This window comes from Martes martes (assembly GCF_963455335.1).
Source record: "Martes martes genome assembly, chromosome: 15".
NCBI lineage: Eukaryota > Metazoa > Chordata > Mammalia > Carnivora > Mustelidae > Martes > Martes martes.
The window spans coordinates 43,449,196-43,466,851 of NC_137903.1; the positions used below are offsets into that span (position 1 = coordinate 43,449,196).

General features: G+C 44.5%; 1 protein-coding gene across 2 annotated transcripts in view; it reads right to left on the reverse strand.

Moving 5' to 3' along the window:
* Positions 1-17,656, reverse strand: part of ASTN1 (astrotactin 1) — a gene marked incomplete at both ends in the record, with an annotated part of 313,794 nt that overhangs the window by 67,973 nt on the left and 228,165 nt on the right. For both annotated transcript variants that reach the window (XM_080825173.1, XM_080825172.1), the window contains 3 exons: positions 4,985-5,173; positions 7,421-7,525; positions 14,049-14,176. In XM_080825173.1, the coding sequence (XP_080681299.1) occupies positions 4,985-5,173; positions 7,421-7,525; positions 14,049-14,176 (422 nt within the window). The remainder of the gene's footprint in view (positions 1-4,984; positions 5,174-7,420; positions 7,526-14,048; positions 14,177-17,656) is intronic.

Genomic DNA, 17,656 nt, shown 5'->3' on the forward strand with positions numbered 1-17,656 from the left:
TGGTAGCATGTGAGCTTCTCTTACCTGGACAAACCGGAAGAAGGGGACGGTAGAATGGAAGGAGAAGAGACAAGAGGGCAGCACAGGCACATAGGCTCTGAGGTATGGCAAAGGATCAAAGCCCTCTTCCAGACCTTGACCCTGCACCCAGACATGGGGTCTGACACTGGGACAGGGTATCATTTAATTCCAAATGAAAATTTATAGAGCTGAAGAGGGCAATTAAAACATGAAAGTAAGAAACAGAAATCATAGGCAGGAAGACTGATTTGCTGATCCTAAGGGGCTAATGAGAGGGGGAGATCCTCCCAGAGATTAGGCAACTGAACAGACACCTAAGAAAGGAAAAAAAAAAAAAAAAAACAGAGAAAACCACGAGGAGACAAGACAGGGACCCAAGCGGAAATTTCTGCACGAGGTAGAAGCTTAGTGGTGGAGACTTCAGTGAGTGTATCTATGGCCTTAGACTAGGGCAAGGAGGGAGGCCCTGAGGCCTTCCACTGTCTGCAAGCAAATGCAACGTCTTGGGGTTGAGCACAGACTGCCTCGTATCAGAGTGGAGGACCCTTGGCATAGGGAGTGGCCTCTGACCCTGCTGGAGAGGGTGGAGGTATGGCAGGCTGAACCGTAGCTCCCAAAGACACCCAGGACCTGATCTCTGGCCTGTGAATGTCACCTGTGAATGGCAAAAGGGACTTTCCCCATATGCTTAAGCGAAGACTCTTGAGATGGGGAGATTATCCTGGGTTATCTGGGTGGGCCCTGTGTAGTCCAAAGGGTCCTTATAAGAAAGAGGAGGAAGGAAGAGTCCTGGGTGACTCAGAGATCAGAGTGATGCACCTTAAAGATGGAGGAGAGGGCCACAAACCACTGAACACAGGTGGATCTTGAGAAGCTGAAAGGGGCAAGGAAGGAATTCTCTCCTAGAACCTCTAGGAGGCACCGGCTTATGGATCCCTTGAGCTTAGCCCACGTTTGACCCTCTGGCCCCCCGCAGAGTCAGGGAATACAATTACGTTGTTTAAAGCCACCCAGTTTGTGGCGATTCATTACAGCAGCCCTAGGACTAACACAGGGAGCGAGGTCACGCTCATTCATGTTGGGAAGGCAGCCGGGAGTTAGTTAAGCCCTTCAAGCGAGGAGTCAGGTGATTAAGCGGCATTGTAAGAAGGTAACTGTCATGCAGCATAGACTAGAATGGCAGGAAACTGAAGAAAACGAGACACGTGAGGAAGCAGTTTCGGTTCTGATGACAGCAGATACTGTAAACTCATACAACCTTGGGAAATTGACAGGAGAAGACATCTGTTGGAGAAGTATTTAGGTGGTAAAAAGAATAGCACAATGTAAGTGAGTGAATGTGGAGGATGGAGGAGAGCATGGAGAGGGACTCCTCCCTTTGTGCTGTGACCCTTCAACGTAGTGGACAAATCTACTGGTGGATACATAGAAAAGAGATGGTGACCACTGATGTCCCCGCCGAAACCAGGTAGAAATGCTCAACACTCAAGGGAAAATGAGGTCTTGAGTTTTAGGGAAAAGGGAAGGATTAGAGATGGAGGTTGAGGTGGGCAGAGAAGAGAATCTCCCAGCAACGGTGAAGAAGAGCCGAACATTACCAGTGAAATTCTGGAAAATAAGCAAAATGTAAATGATTTCTTTAGAGGAATAAGGGGGAAAAGGAATGAGAAGGCCAAAGATGTAGGAAGAGAATCTGGAGAGAATACAATTGGGGACATCAAGGGAAGAGAGAATTTTCGAGAAGGCAGACCTGGTCAAGGGGGACACATTCTTCAGCTGATATAGATAAAATGATCACCGAATGGAAAAGTGAATCTCTGATTGGGAAGCCCTTGATTTCCTTCTCCAGAGCTATTTCTGTGGAATGAAAGGGGTTGAAAGCAAATAACAATAATGTGAAGAGTGAAAAGAAGTTGAGGACATAGAGAGAAGATGCATAAACTACCCACTCAGGACGTTTGGTGGTGACTATGTTGAAAGGAAACAGTGGTAAATTATTCGGGGAGAAGCTGGAAGGTTGGCAGAGGGATAATTCAAGTGGTTGAAGGATTGTAAAGATGAAAGATGAAGACACAATTGAAGGAGTGGGGTCCAAGAGGAAGCAGAGAGGAACAGGGAGCCGCCGTTCAGGTAGAGAGTTTAGCCTGGAGAGCAAGGAGCTCATGACATTTGCTGAGGCAAGAGGGCAGAGAGAGATGAGAGCAGATAATAATCAGTTTAGCGGTGGAGAGATGGGAGGTTGGGAAATTCCAATTCTGACAGTCCTCACTTGCTCTGTTAAAAAAAAAAAAAAATTAGGAGAGGCTAATCTCAAGCAAAGAGACCTGGAAGTTTATTCTTTATGGGCTTCGGTCAGACTTCCCGAAAGACAGATGTTCCTCAATGTTGGTATGGCCAAAACATGTAGGGGTAGTATGACAAATAAGGGCGTGAAGGCTGGAAGCTTGGCCAAAAATAGCCATCTGTGAGTCTTCCTCGGTCAGGCAGAACTAGAGCACGCTGCATGTCTATAATAAAACCCACTTGGCAAGTTGCCGCATCAGAAGGGCTTTTCCTACCATTCCCACAGCTGCCGCCACCCCTGCTCCCACCACCACCGATGACCATCATAAACGCCTACTGGGAGCTTACCATGTGCCCTGCTCTGTGTCAGACCCTGGGACATTAAAGCTGAAGAGGGCACGGAACCTACCTTTGAGAGATTCTGTAGTGACCTGTGGAGAGAAGAGGACAGTCTTGACTCTAGTGCCTGACCTGAGAAAGGTGCTCACATAAAGGCGGGCTTAGAAGGATCCACAAACTGTGAGAGCTGGAAGGAACCACAGACAGCATTAAAGCTGAGGTCCCCGCAGTGAACTAAGCAAAAGTCACCGGACCAATGCCAAGAGACCCAACCCGTTAAGTCCTGTGTACTTTCTGTTTTATTTCACCCCGATTAAGCCTCGTTTCCTATTCAATCTGTGAGCAAAAATAAACAACTTTAGGTGCAAAGATAAACAACAGAGGAACCCTTCTCACCAAAAGGTTTTGAAAGTCAGAGCAGGCAAGAACATATCATCAAAGGGCTCGAGTCCAGCAAGATGTCACTTTTATGTCATGGAAGGTATAGCCCTCTCAGAACACTTGTCCCCACTAGCGTGGAAACCTCCTTCTGGAGCAGTCCTCTCAGAGTGTGGAAAAGTGGAAGAAAATCTTCCTTTGTTTTCTGTATTTATAAGTCTTCATCAGAAGCATACTGCATGCTTTTGGAAGAAAAGGAAATTAGCGCCTAGGGAGTTGAAAACTATTTAAGAGTAATAAACAGACCAAACAATAAAAGAGATAAACCCCGTGACACAGAGTAATATCTGGGAGGAGGGCGGTGGTATACATGGACAACTGAGAGAGACCTAAATAGACATTAAAATGTTCGAGTACCTTCTAAGATCAATAACAGGCAAGGGGTTGTACGCAGAACACTTAGAAATAAGGTCACCAGTTGGAGTGTGACAAAATGAACTCCCCCATGGTAAGAATGGCTTGAACTCAACATGGGGAGGGCACAGTGCCAAGGTCATAGATACATCTCCTTCCTGGGCTCAGTGTTGAACTTCAAGGACACCACAAAGCTTGGGGCAGAAGCAAAGGGACAGAACCAGGCATTCTGGGGAAGGTCACCCTCAATTTCCCAGCAGTCCCAGAACCTGGCCATCCCTGAACCACTGGCAAACAGACACAGGGGAGGAATTAGCCTTTTGGTTCAATCACTAAGCTCTGGCACAGAAATGTAAGAAAGCTTGGCCAGCTGGAACTGGCCTTATCTGCACTTGCTTACATGACACTCCTTTCTTGGCAAATGGGAATCAGAACCATTTTCAGAGACTGAAATTTGAAAGGATACTAGAAGCCTGTGACTGTGTTGTTGAGTTTAGGGGAATCAGGGCTTGGAGGGAAATGCCTGCAACAACCAGAGCCCAGACACAAGCCTCTTGCTTCCTCAGGAAGGAAATGCCCTGCCACGAGAGAGGCCCTCGTGCCTCTGCCACCCCTCGAGCAAGACAAAACAGAAATCTGTATGGAGCTGGGGGAGTCAAGAGAGCTCAGCCATGGGGCCACATTTTCCACGGCAGCGTTGCTGACACAGGGGTTCCCTCATTACGGAGGGACTCTTGATCATTACATCTTAGGATGACCTCCTTCTTGAGTTCCCGTTGCGCTAATGCCATCGCTTGCCTTTTAGCAACTCGCACATCCGTACTTGGCCTCATCAGAGTGCCACAAGGGTAGCTCAGAAGAAATTCCACGAACGGCAGTTCTACACCAGCCTTGGTTGATCAGAATACGTATTTGCCAGCCGGGACTCCTCCCATACCAGAAGGTGAATTCAGAAGGTTTGAATAATTCCAATTTCTTATACTTACTTGGACTGAATACTAACTTGCTCTGCAACAGTGGACAAAGATGTACTGGTAAGGCTGTTATCCAGAGCTGTGTCAACACTTGAGCCTATGGAGATTCCCATCTTAGCACAGATCAGTGGGGAAAACATGGGCCCAAACCCAGGGCAGGGTGGAGTGAGGAGAGGTTTGCTCTGTGGCTATTGGACGGAGTTGCCAGCCAAGGAGGGCAGAGGCAGGACATAGCGGGGGAGACTCCAACACTCTCCTGCTTCTCCCCCGTCCATACGAACAGTTGAACCCTTTGCCCTTGCTATGACAGCAGAATGCACAGGGCCTGGTAGAAACCTCTAGAGGACTCTGTCCATGATCACGAACACAGTGACCATACACTTGTGACCCCATCCTGTATCTAAAGTTTCCCCAAACCCCTCAAACTTGGCCATTTTACGGATGGGCACAGAGCACAGAGGCGACATCTGAATGAGCCCTTTGCCGACAGACTTCTTTAGTCTGGGCCCCTGATTCGCACCCAGACAGCCGTACCTGCTCGGGGTGTTGAATCCACTGACGAGCTCATCACTCACCTTTGCTGATGTCTTCATACTCCAGCCAGAGTCGCCGCTGCACCTGCTTGTTTGGGTACCAGATGGAACAGGACTCCTCAAAGCCGTAGATAGCTTCCTGGATGTAATGGTTCCCAAACTGATCCAACAAGGCCACAAAATCCCCGCGCGATGTAGCCCCATCCAGGGAGTGGAGCGCGTTGCTGAGGGCTATGGAGAAACATCACACAAGAGTGAGGACGCACAGGGTGGGTGTCCGGATTCCCGGGCCGTTCGGCCTCCACAGCGGAAGAGCCCCGTGGCCCACAGTGGTGCTGGAGAGCTGGCGGGACCTCTCAGCCGAGCATTTCCAGCTAGCTCACTCACACATGTTCGGTCCTCAATGAGTGTCTCTCCCGCCAGTTGGTTACGCTGTTAACTTCGTGCAGGGAGAGCACTGACCAAATCTAACTCCCTCCTTAAGTCAATGTTGTTTTTTCTTTTTCAAATCCTAAATCATGACATTAAATCAATTTAGTGAGCTCAAATAATGGCGTTTCAAAAAAAAAAAAAAAAAGAATAGCTGAGTCTAAAATAGAAACACAAATACCAGCAAAGAACATTTCACATCGTAAAAAGAAGTCCTGCTTCGCGAAATTTCTGTTGTGTGTATGTGGGAGTGTGCATATTTCAAGGTCGTGGTGTAAAAAAAAAAAATGTATTCTAACTGTGGGTAGTGACCAAAAGAGTTTTGGGAGGTAGAATATTGCTTCCAGACATAGACACTGGTATCGGGAAGATAATAGATGAAGAGGGGTGAGAAAAGCCGCTCATACACTGCTTATATTTTTTTCAGAAAATCAAAAGTATGCGGAGAGGGAGATAGCGAGTGGAAGAAAGGATCTATTTGTCCTCCTCGTGCCTCCCCCGCCAAATCTCCATAGATTTGCCTTTCCTGTTTCGGAGAATCACACTGGTCGGAAAGATAGGCCCCGACAAATTTTCCAAATCCAGTAACTTCTGAACCCAGCCTGCTTTAGTCAGCCTGCCTTTGTGCACACCTGTGTCCTATCAGGACAAGGCAGAGCCTCACCCAGGCACGAGAGCCCGAGTGCAGAAGGTCTCGTCACCTGCGGTGCCACATGCGGCTCTGAAAGAGGCATGTGGCAGCAGTGATGCCCCGCTGTGAACTCCCAGGGTGCACACCACCTGCGCTGGGAGCAGGCTCAGCATGGGAACAGGACAGAGTCTCTACTGCTATGTTTTCCTAGAATGAGGAGTAGCTTAGTTCTTTCGAGGTTTTTCTGTACCAACAGAATTGACTTCAGTAAGATTCCCCATCCCAATCCCTTCCTGCCAAGAACTCTTTCCGGTTAAAATAAACACAGAGTTCTGAGTCCCCTTGGGTCCTATGGAAATGTTCTATATCCTTAATGCATTTTCTTTCCCTATGCGTAAGGCTTTACCTTTCCGTGAGTATATGTCTCACTTCCTCTTTATAATTCTCGATCCTGTATCTTTTAGCTCTCTCTTGTTGGCGCTAGGGCTCTACCTCCCTATTGCTGACCTGAAGATCCCTCTCCTTGTCTTGTCATCCCAGGCCAACATACTGTCTGACTCTAGTTACCTTTTCGTCCAACACGGAGAAACCAGACTCTACAGCATAAACTTCCCATCTGGTACATTCTTTAGGTGGCTTCAGACGAAAGAGTTGAGTAAGGTTCTCCTAGTCCAAGGGGATGAGTTGGAATGGAGATGTGTACCTATACTAAGGCCTTGTTTGTAGCAATTAACTTTCCCATCTGCAAATTGCACATTAGGGCTGCTTAAGTGTTAGGAAAAAGTTGATCAAGGCATTTACTGCTCGAATGTAAAGAATACTTGCCCAAGGTGCCTCACTGGTCTGAAACAGTTTGTCCTGGTTTTTGGAATTCACTACCCCTTAGCTTATTAGGTATCTAGCTCTCTTATCTATCATCTATCTTTTGCTCACTTGCTGTTTAGGTACCATTAAAAGCTGTTCTCTAATCTTCCCCCCACCTCCCCCCCCCCACCTCTTTCTTGCTCTTTTTCTGTATTTCTTTCATTGTATGAAAACTTTAAGTGATGCTCTTTGCATTTGGGAGGTTTTATTCTGGCAGTTTATAAAAAGTCTCTTTTGTATATCTTCTCCATACATGGTGTAACCCGAGGAAGAAAGATAAAGTAGTTATTTATCTTCCCGGGGACCGCCTCCCCCACCCTTCCCATCACATCTCTAGTCCAAGATAAAACTTGCCATCTAATCTATCTTTAGACAAGGATCCGATTCCTGGTGTTTGCCCTTAAGGGTGAATCTGAGCGGGGGTAGGTTACGTGGCTCAAGAAGCAGCTACATTTTTGACAACATCTGCAACAATGGGATAAAAGTCTTGTGCCCTTGGAAAGGGCACTCCCCGCCCAGGAGCAAGTGGGAGGGACGGCGGCTGCTGCGCTCACCCTGGGAGACGGCCACTTGGTTGAGTTTGATGTGGTACATCACAGACCGGACCTTCCAGTGCTGCAACACCGGGTATCCAGACACCTCGCTGAAGTTCACCATCCCTGGGGACAGAGGAGACGCGGGCTCAGTGCGCGTGATTGCTTCCCAGGTCCCAAGTCTACCCGGTTAGCAGGTGTCATTGTGAGAAAACGAGAAAGCATTCTTTGATGGAGATAATATCTGGAATCACAGTGACAACGGCTTTCACTTATTGAACCTTCCTCTGCAGCATACATCTTGCTAAGCATCTGCACACATAAAGTCATTTGATCATGGCAAGACTGGTGTTAGGATCTGCACTTCATAAACGGGGAAACTGGGGCCCAGAGAGTGTGTTTGCTTAAGGGCCCCAAGCCACCAGGAGGATCCAGGATGGCATTCCCAACGCATCTGAGACAGGCAGGGTTCTTAACCATTCTATAATATTCCCTTAGTAAATTTCTATGAAATTCTAGGCTTACTGTAACACACGCTAGTTTTACTCTCTTTAATAGGTGTTGTAATTGACTCAGCTCACATACCTGATAACATTGATTTTTCTGTCTCATTTAACTGATTTGTGTTCAGTATTTAAGTTTTAATTACTCTGAAGCTGATAATGCTGATTTCTTCCTTACCAAGGAGGGACAGGGTCGGTGTGACTCAGTCATTAAGGGGCAGCATTAAGGTTCCCCTGTAGGGACTGCCATCTGTGTGCCTGACATTACAACAGACACTTTATTTGTGGTCCCCCTTTTACCAGTGGGAGAACCGAGAAGCCAAGGTACTTGTCCAGAGTCATTCTCAACAAGCACATCCTTGTAGCCGCTTTGACATGCTATAATGGGCTGTTCCTGCTTGAGTACCACAGAGAAAGAGTGGAATCCTATTTGAATTCTAGTCATTCCTTTAAATATAAAATTCTACAGAAACAAAATAATTAGACCACGAGGAATAAAAAAAAATTACCTTGCTAAGCTTAGAAAACCAATTTTAGCTTCATTTCTAGGCCTAACATTTGCTGTGTATAAGTTATAGGAATAAATATATATGTGTATGCATGTGTGTAAATGCATATTATGTATATATGTAAAGAGATTGGCATTGTGTATAGAAACTTTAGATAGATACTATGTATAAATATTATGTATATAATGTGTATAAATATAATGGCGATAATACATATGTACTGCATTATCCTGCCACTGTGACCCATGCCTCCTTCAGGCTAAACCAACTAATTTAATACATAAACTGGATGAAGAGGGGGCGAGATTAATTAGCTGCTTGTCAACTCTGATCAAATTAGCTGAGTAACTGCCAAATTTCCATTTTGGTGTGAATCATACAGGAATAATTATCAGAAAGGCAAAAAGCAAAAGGTCAGAAGGGGTGCTTAGTGAATGGATTGCTTAAATTTCATCTCGGGCAATCACGGGTAAGTTACTTGAAACTAAAAGAAAGTTTTCAGTACTTTTTTCCTTTCAAATGTTCTTTCGGAGCATTAAGCATTGTGACAACAGTCATCCTACTACATACTCTGGTTTTTCACCCTTGGGTTAATTTTAAAAGCATATAAATGAAATGCAAACTTTACGGGATTAACACCCCAGTCACATACCTGGAAGGCACATTTCGTTAGAGCATAAATGTGCATGTTTTTAGAGCTATTATACGTAATGTGCCTTCTCTAGTCATGTCCCCACACCAGCTTGCTGTTATTTCAAAAAGTCTATTAATGACAAAAAAAAAACAATAGCAAGCCCAATCAATGAAGATATTTCAGGATATTGGAAAACATTCCCTTTAATGGAGTTGTTTCCTAGTGGGAAAAGAAACAGGCAAGAAACCAGAAGGCGGGAGTTCTAACACCGGCGATGTTGCTGGAGGGGCAGTTTTTCCTGCTAGACCAAGGCTGATTTCCTCTCTAGCTACCCGCTTTCGGGTTGTCCGTGTCTTCAGCTATCAAGCGAGAGGCTTAGTGAAGGTGCCCTCTTGCTTCCTTTTCGATCCTTTAATTCCGACCAGCTCTGTGACTTTGAGCTAGGTAATTCCTATGTTCCCATTTTCCTACCTGAAAAGTGGTGATACTGGTCATCTTACCTGCTTCACAGGTAGTTGCCAGAACCCGGCAAAGTTCTGGGCATAAAAGGAGGCTGAGTAAAAATAAAGCATCATATACATGTATGGCATCTGTAATTGTCATCTTCCTCATCACCCCTAATCATGTACACTGGCCATTTCTTCCCAGATGCTTTTGTTACGAATTCCTAGGCTTGAGTTCAGAACAACAGAGTGAAGAAAAAATAAAGAAAGCAGGGATGTCAGGCAATAGGAAGGGATTACAGTGTCCAATTTTCACCCACAATGAGCCAAACAGCTCTGTTGCTTAGCCGCTGAACAACAATCCTACTGAGCACATCTCGGCTCTGCCAGAGCCAGGGACACAGGTGCAGAACTGTCAATGCTTGGGGGGTGTGGTTCTGTGCCTGCATATGGATAATATGTCCATTAGTTAAAAAGAAAGGGATATCTTAAAGTACATATTTTCTAGCTCAGTCACAGGACTCTCTCTTAATGTGCCCTTGGCATGTAGTCAAGTCTAGTTTTTTATTTTATTTTATTACCATTTGGGAATATGTCTCTCAATGTTTCAATGACTCTTTTTTCAAACAATATATCTATGTTTTCTCAAGAAAGAACATGCTTTCCCCTACCTATGCTTGAAAAAAAAGGAACGACTGACTAGATTTCTGTGCAGGAAAGGAGGGAAGTAGAAAGGAAGCGAAGGGAACAGGGAAGATTGGTTTCTCCTGTTATTTTATTGGAAATGTCATGGAAATGTATTATGCCCAAGAGTTCTGAAAGTCTGTTTCTTTCAGATGAACCTAAAGAAGTTCCAGAGAGATCACAGCTCTAACTCTTCACACAGATTTAGCAATTATGGCATCCATCGGCCCATGAATGTGTCCAGCAGCCTCCTCTCCCTCCTTGGTCTGCCTCCAGATTCTTCTTTTTCTCAACTGAGAGACTGAAAATACAAGTGAGCAATGGCCAGACCATATATAAAATAGAACTCTGACCCATAACCTGTCACAAAAAGCTCAGGAAACCAACCTCCTGTCTATAGGAACCCGCCCAAACAGCTCATCTACTGTGTATAAATCAGACTTGGAGAAGTCAGAGCACTGTCTCTAACGACCAGTCCAGGAAGCCAAACAAGATGCTCTGTAAAAATAGGCCTAACGTGGGGCACCTGGGTGGCTCAGTGGGTTAAAGCCTCTGCTTTCGGTTCAGGTTATGATCCCAGGGTCCCGGGATCGAGCCCCACATCAGGCTCTCTGCTCAGCAGGGAGCCTGCTTCTTCCTCCTCTCTCTCTCTCTCTCTCTGCCTACTTGTGATCTCTGCCTGTCAAATACATAAATAAAATCTTTAAAAAAAAAAAAATAGGCCTAACGTGACCAGGACTTGACCGATAACCGACAGATTTCCTAATTTTTGTTCTTGCTTCCAACTTGGGTCCAACCAGAGAAAGGCAAATATGTACGCCTTAACGTCTACCTAGAACGCCTCATTCCTCCGTAGTTAGTTGGTCCACCTACATCCCAACAGCCTCCAATCAGGGCACACCTGAAGCCCTCCCTTGTTCCCTCTAAAGCTCTCCTACTCCTCTGCCTGTCCTTCAGTCTCGGCCAAAATGCCAGCGATGGTGGCCGATTCCTTTGCTAGAGCCAGCTCTGAAGAAGTAGCCTTCACCTGCTGTAATCTGGTTGCTCTTGTGACACCAAAAAGTGTGATGAAGCTCAGAGTTCTTAACTCTTACTTTGATGCAGAGGGAAGCACCCAGCAAAATAAAGCACATCAGTATTTTCCTGAATGTTCTTCAAATCCATAATTCTGGAAGATGGAAATAGTTATTATGTGTAAAAGGATTCTCTGGTTAAGCAGGTTTGGGAACTGCTGAATCAAGTGAAGTAGAAGGTATTTCTTCACTATAGGGCTGCTGGGGACCTGCCTCTCTAGGCCAAGGTGTTGCAAATTGCTGAGAGGTAGATACTATAGTCTTTCCCAATGTATTTAAAGAAAGAACCTTTTTATGAGTGGAGCACTAGTTTTTCATGAAAAAATACCACTGGGCTTGTAAATGCTGAGGTTGAAGATTCTGAAGATCACTTTAGCTCTAAAATCTTCTAAGCTTGTAGGTTTATGGGGATTATGACCTATAATGGCACCTAGTGCAACATACGATATTCTCTCTGTGATTCTCAGGAAAGATACAATTAAAATGTTACCAGAACTAGAAAGTTAATATGGGAGAATTTGGTCAACCATCTCTTTAATTCTTCTAGTCATTCTGGGCTTTAAAAAAAAAAAAACAAAAAAACAGGACTGAACCTTTGGACATCAAATGTTAGACTTGTCTCTCTCAAGGTCATGAAAAATGGAAGTGATCCATAGGGACATCCTTCTGCTCCCTTTACCTCCAAGATGCCAGATTAGGAGAGGTCAAAGGGGACTGGGGAGAAAGAAACTTCTGTTATGGACGAGGACCCAGTTTGGATTTGTTCCTTATTTCCAAAGCTGTAGATTCAAACATGGTCTTCTGATGTCTCTCGGATCTAGCCACGTCCTCCTCCAAAAAAGCCTCAGGTAGCAGCCAGGAGAACTGTATGTCCTCTCAGCCTAGCAGCTGAAGTAAATAAAATCTCCTCACGTCCACAGTAAATTCTTTTTTTTTTTTTAAGATTTTATTTATTTATTTGACAAGCAGAGATCACAAGCAGGCAGAGAGGCGGGCAGAGTGAGAGACGGGGGGGGTGGGGGTGGGAAGCAGGTTTCCTGCTAAGCAGAGAGCCCGATGTGGGGCTCGATCCCAGAACCCTGGGATCATGACCTGAGCTGAAGGCAGAGGCTTTAACCCACTGAGCCCCTCAGTGGTACCCCTCAGGGGCACCCCTCAGGTGCCCCTCCACAGTAAATTCTTAAGTGCAAGGTCTTGGTGGATCTCAAGACAGAAGACACCTATCTCTCATGTGGAACCTATCCTATTTGCATGTGTCACCTCACACTTCCCTTTATATGCATTTTACGCACACGCAGGGAGTATTTCTCAGCAAATGATGTGGAACCGAGAAAACCAGATTCTCTAATACTAGAGATGGGAGCTGTAGACATATGTCCAAAGGCTGCGTTTTAATTTTTTCCGTATAGGGTGTGTGTCTGTGTGAGTGTGTCATCTCTCAGACAGCAACTGATTTTGATGACATTTATTTCTGGTCCAGAATATATTTAAATTGCTTTCTCTCTTACTCCCTCTGTTTCTATAGTAAAGACACTAATTGGTCGTTTGAATGTTCATGTTCTTTTTCTTCCTTGATATACTTATTTATTTAACAAATGTGCATCTCATTATGCATCAGGAACTATTCTAAAAACTTAACAAATATTAATTTATTTATTCTTTATATCCATCCTATAAAGAAGACGGTTTTATATTCATTTTCACAGGTAAAAACATTGGGACACAGTGAAGGTAGGCAACTTGTCCGAGATCACATAGACAGTGAAGAGTGGAGCCCAGCTGTCAGGTTCCAGAGTCTATGTGATTTGCTACACAATATTCCCTCAGACAAACCTACCTCTAATCTGGTTCGGGTCTGAAACAAAGCTTTAAACATAACTTGATATCTTGAAAAGGCTTCCCTCAGCACATTCCATTCTTCAGAACAGTAAAGAAAAAGGACAGAAAGGTAAAGGATAAGGAAGATATAGAATGAGGAAGAGAAAAGTAATGAAGAAATGAGCAAACCAGCACTGAAACTGAGCTCACATCCAACTTCCTAGTAAGTGATGCTGAGTTCCTGGTTGGCTGCCCCTTATGGGCCCACTGGACCCTCCGAAGTGCCTTCTTTAGTCCAGGAGGAGTTGGGCGGTAGTGGTGTGAGTGTTCTTCAGAGGCACAGAAAGGAGGAGCAACCCTTAAGGCTCCTGCCTCTTCCAATCAACACCTTAGTTCCATAACGAGCCCAGGAGAAGAATGTCACTGGGCTCAAACAGCACTGAGGAGCATTATCACCAGCTTGTGACGAGAGCCATAAACCACCAAGAGACTGCGTTGTCTAAGGTCACACAACTAGAAAACAGCAGAGCCGTGACTCAAAGGCAGGGTCATTTGACAACAAGGCTCTGTCATTTTCTCCTCCCTCACACTGGTCCATAAGTACCTGCCAGGGAACCCAGTGGCCCCAGTGACAGATATCTAGGTGATGGTAGCCATCCACTTTCTCTCTGACGCTCTTCCCCCTACTTCCCTCAGACCTCTGAACTTGTACCCCTCTATTATGCCATCTCTTTTCAAAGGATCCCAATAAGACTAGGAGGGAAAGGTATTATTAGACCATTCTGCAGATGATTATACAATAATTTTTGTAATTTGACTGACAAATAATCCTACTAGAGTGTTTTAGAATTGAGCTTTTATTGTGTATTAAGGAAATCACTAGCTTCAAAACGAAAGCGAGAGAGGTCAAGAGTTTTGATTTGATGAAACTGGTGGGAGCTGCATGGTTTTTGCCAGTTGAGTAAAGGACAGGAGATACACTCACCAGTCAGGAACTCGGGGTCGGGGGTGGGCTCCGAGATTTCCTCCAGGCACTGATTCTCCAGGGGGACAGTGGCCACCACAAGACCATCTGGCAGTTGCTGGTCTAACCCTCGAGCAAAGTTATTTTGTCTGGAAACAGAAGCAGATTTTCACTTGGTGGGCAAATCTACACCTCAACCAACAATAAAAAATTCTTCCTGGACCAAAAGTTTCCCCTCCCACTGAACCCCACTTGATGGACATGTCTGCAGTAGGACAGGGTGTGAGAGGTAGGGTGAGGGCTAGGACAGATGAGAAGGAAACCAGCTGAAAAAGTTTGCTCAGAAGATTGAGAACACTCTTCCCTCCCGCCCATCCCAGGCCCCTACTCCCTGATCCCCACTCCACAAGACTAGGCAGATGCAGTCTCATTTCTAGACTACAGAAAAAATTCTAGCTGCCATAAGATTAGTTATGACAACTTACTGCTTGTCACCAGCAAACGAAATCCCGGCCTTAAAGTGGAAATATTAGTAAAGTCTACTGTCTATAACAGAAACAACAACAGATGTGAAGAATAGGTTTGGAGGGGAGGAGCAAGATGGCGGAGGAGTAGGAGACCTAAATGTCATCAGGTCCCAGGAGTTCGACTAGATAGTTATCAAACCATTCCGAACACATACATAGTCAACAGAAGATCAAAGAGAAGAAGAGCAGCAATTCTAGGAACAGAAAACCGACCACTTTCTGGAAGGTAGGATGTGTGGAGAAGTGAATCCAAGGCAATACATGGGAAGGTAGACCACGGGGGAAGGGGCAGCTCCCAGCAAGCAGTAGAGCAGCAGAGGACAAAACTGGAACGTTTAGAAGTCAGCTCCACTGAGGAATGTTGCTCCAGAGGCTAAGCGGGGGATGGAGCCCTCCTGGGGACAGTGTGGCCTCAGGACCCTCGGGGTCACAGAAAGATCAGGGGTGTCTGAGTGTGGCAGAGCTCTCAGGGATCAGAGCAGGGAAACCGGCAGCAGAGATGGAGCCGAGGATGGGGCTCTCAGCTAAGGGTTACCTTAAGCCATAATCCGAGGGACAGTCGGGCCACTGTTCTTCGAGGAGGGACCCCACAAGTGGCAGACCCAGGAAAACCCCCCTCAGTCCTCCTACAGGAGGAGTGGTACGGGAGCAATGCAGGAATCTATGAGGTTTGGATACTCCAAACAGGGCTGTGTGCCAGAGATAGAAACGCTCGGTCACAGGGCAGGTGTGCTCGGAGGGTGGCCGGAGGCCAGGGAGAGGGGAGGGACTGACCACTTTTCTCCGAGGGCGCACTAAGGAGTGGGGCCCCTGAGCTCTCCGCTCCTCTGGGCTGGAGACTGGAAGGCCGCAATCTTCATTCCCGTCCTCCAGAGCTCTACGGAAAGTGTTCAGGGAACAAAAGCTCCTGAGAGCGAACCCAACCAGATTACTCAGCCTGCCTCCTAGCAAGGGCGGTGTAATCCCGCCTCGAGCAAAAATGTCTGAGAATCACTGCAACAGGCCCCTTCCCCCAAAGATCAGCAAGAACAACCAGCCAAGACCAAGTTCACTGATCAATGAAAACTGCAAAACTTAAGAACTACGGAATACAGCACATAGAATTCATGGCTTTTTTCTCATGATTCTTTAGTCTTTCAAAGTTAAATTTTTTTAATTTAATAGTTTTCTTATTCTATTTTTAAAATGTTTCCTCTTTCCTATTTTAATGTTTTTTAACTATTTTATCTTATCAATACCTCTATAAAATCCTTTATAAATACCTGTATATTTATAAATAAATATAAAATGCCTTTATAAAATTTATAAAAATCATTTTAAATGTACATTGTTATAGTCATATTCTGTCCCTTCATTGTATCTAAGTTTATTTTTTGTACATATGTAGGCTTTCCTTCGTTTAAAATTTTGGGATACAATTTCTTCTAACAGATCAAAATAATCCTAAATCTAGTGTATGGCCTTGTTCTACTCTCCAGACTGATCACATTCTTTCACTTTTTTTTTTCTTTTTTCAACCAATTTTTTAGTTATCAATTCCTTTTTTAGAATCTTTTTAAAATTTCATCTTTGCAGTCAGATTCCATCCCTTCATTGTGTTTATCCTTATTTTTGTGTGTATACATATATATATAAGTTTTTCTTTCTTTAAAATTTTGGGAAGCAGTTTCTTCTAACAGGCCAAAATATACCCAGAACCAAGTGTGTGGCTCTGTTCTATTCACATTCATATATATATATATATATATATACACACACACACACACACATATATATCCCCTTCCTTTCTTCTCCCCCCAGTTTTGGGTCTCCTCTCTCTTCTGATTTGGGTACTATATATTTTTCCAGGGTCATTGTAACCCTTTTAGTTTTTTATTCTCTCAGTTATCTCTTCTTATCTCAATAAAATGACAAGGCAGAAAAACTCACCTCAAAAAAAAAAAAAAAAAAAGAACAAAAGGCAGTACTGATGGCTGCCTGGGTGGCTCAGTGGGTTAAAGCCTCTGCCTTCAGCTCAGGTCATGATTCCCAGGGTCCTGGGATCGAGCCCCGCATCAGGCTCCCTGCTGAGCAGAGAGCCTGCTTCCCTTCTTCTCTCTCTGGCTGCCTCTCTGTCTACCTGTGATCTCTGTCTGTCAAATAAACAAATAAAATCTAAAAAAAAAAAAAAAAAAGGCAGTACTGATGGCTAGGGACCTAATCAATATGGACATTAGTAAGATGTCAGAACTAGAATTCAGACTGACAATTATCAAGGTGCAAGTTGGGCTCAAAAAAAGCATGGAAGATACTAGAGAACCCCATTCTGGAGAAATAAAAGAACTAAAATCTAACGAAGTTGAAATCAATAAATAAAACTATTAATGAGGTACCATCAAAAATGGAGGCTCATACTGGTAGGATAAATGAGGCAGAAAATAGAATTAGTTATATAGAAGACCAAATGATGGCGGTTAAAGAAGCTGAGAAAAAGAGAGATAAGCAAGTACCAGGGCTTGAGGGGAGAATTTGAGAGACAAGTGATACCATAAGACAAAGCAATGTTAGAATAATTGGGATCCCAGAAGAAGAATAAAAAGAGAGAGGGGCAGAAGGTATATTGGAACAAATTATAGAAGATAATTTCCCTAATTTGGTAAAGGGAACAAACATCAAAATTCAGGAGGCACAGAGAACCACCTTTAAAATCAATTAAAATAGGTCAACATCCCATCATCTAATAGTAAAAATTTCGAGTCTCAATGACAAAGAGAAAATCCTGAAAGCAGCCTGGGACAAGAGGTCTGTAACATATAACAGTAGAAATATTAAATTGGCAACAGACCTATCTACAGAGACCTGGCAGGCCAAAAAGGACTGGCATGATATATTCAAAGCACTAAATGAGAAAAATATGCAGCTAAGAATATTATATCCAGCTAGGCTGTCCTTGAAAATAGAGAGATAAAAAGCTTCTAGGACAAACAAAAATTAAAGAATCTGCAAACACCCAACCAGCCCTCCAGGAAATATTGAAAGGGGTCCTATAAGCAAAGAGAGAGCCTAAAAGTAACAGACCAGAAAGGAATAGAGACAACAGACAGTAACAGTCACCTTAGAGAC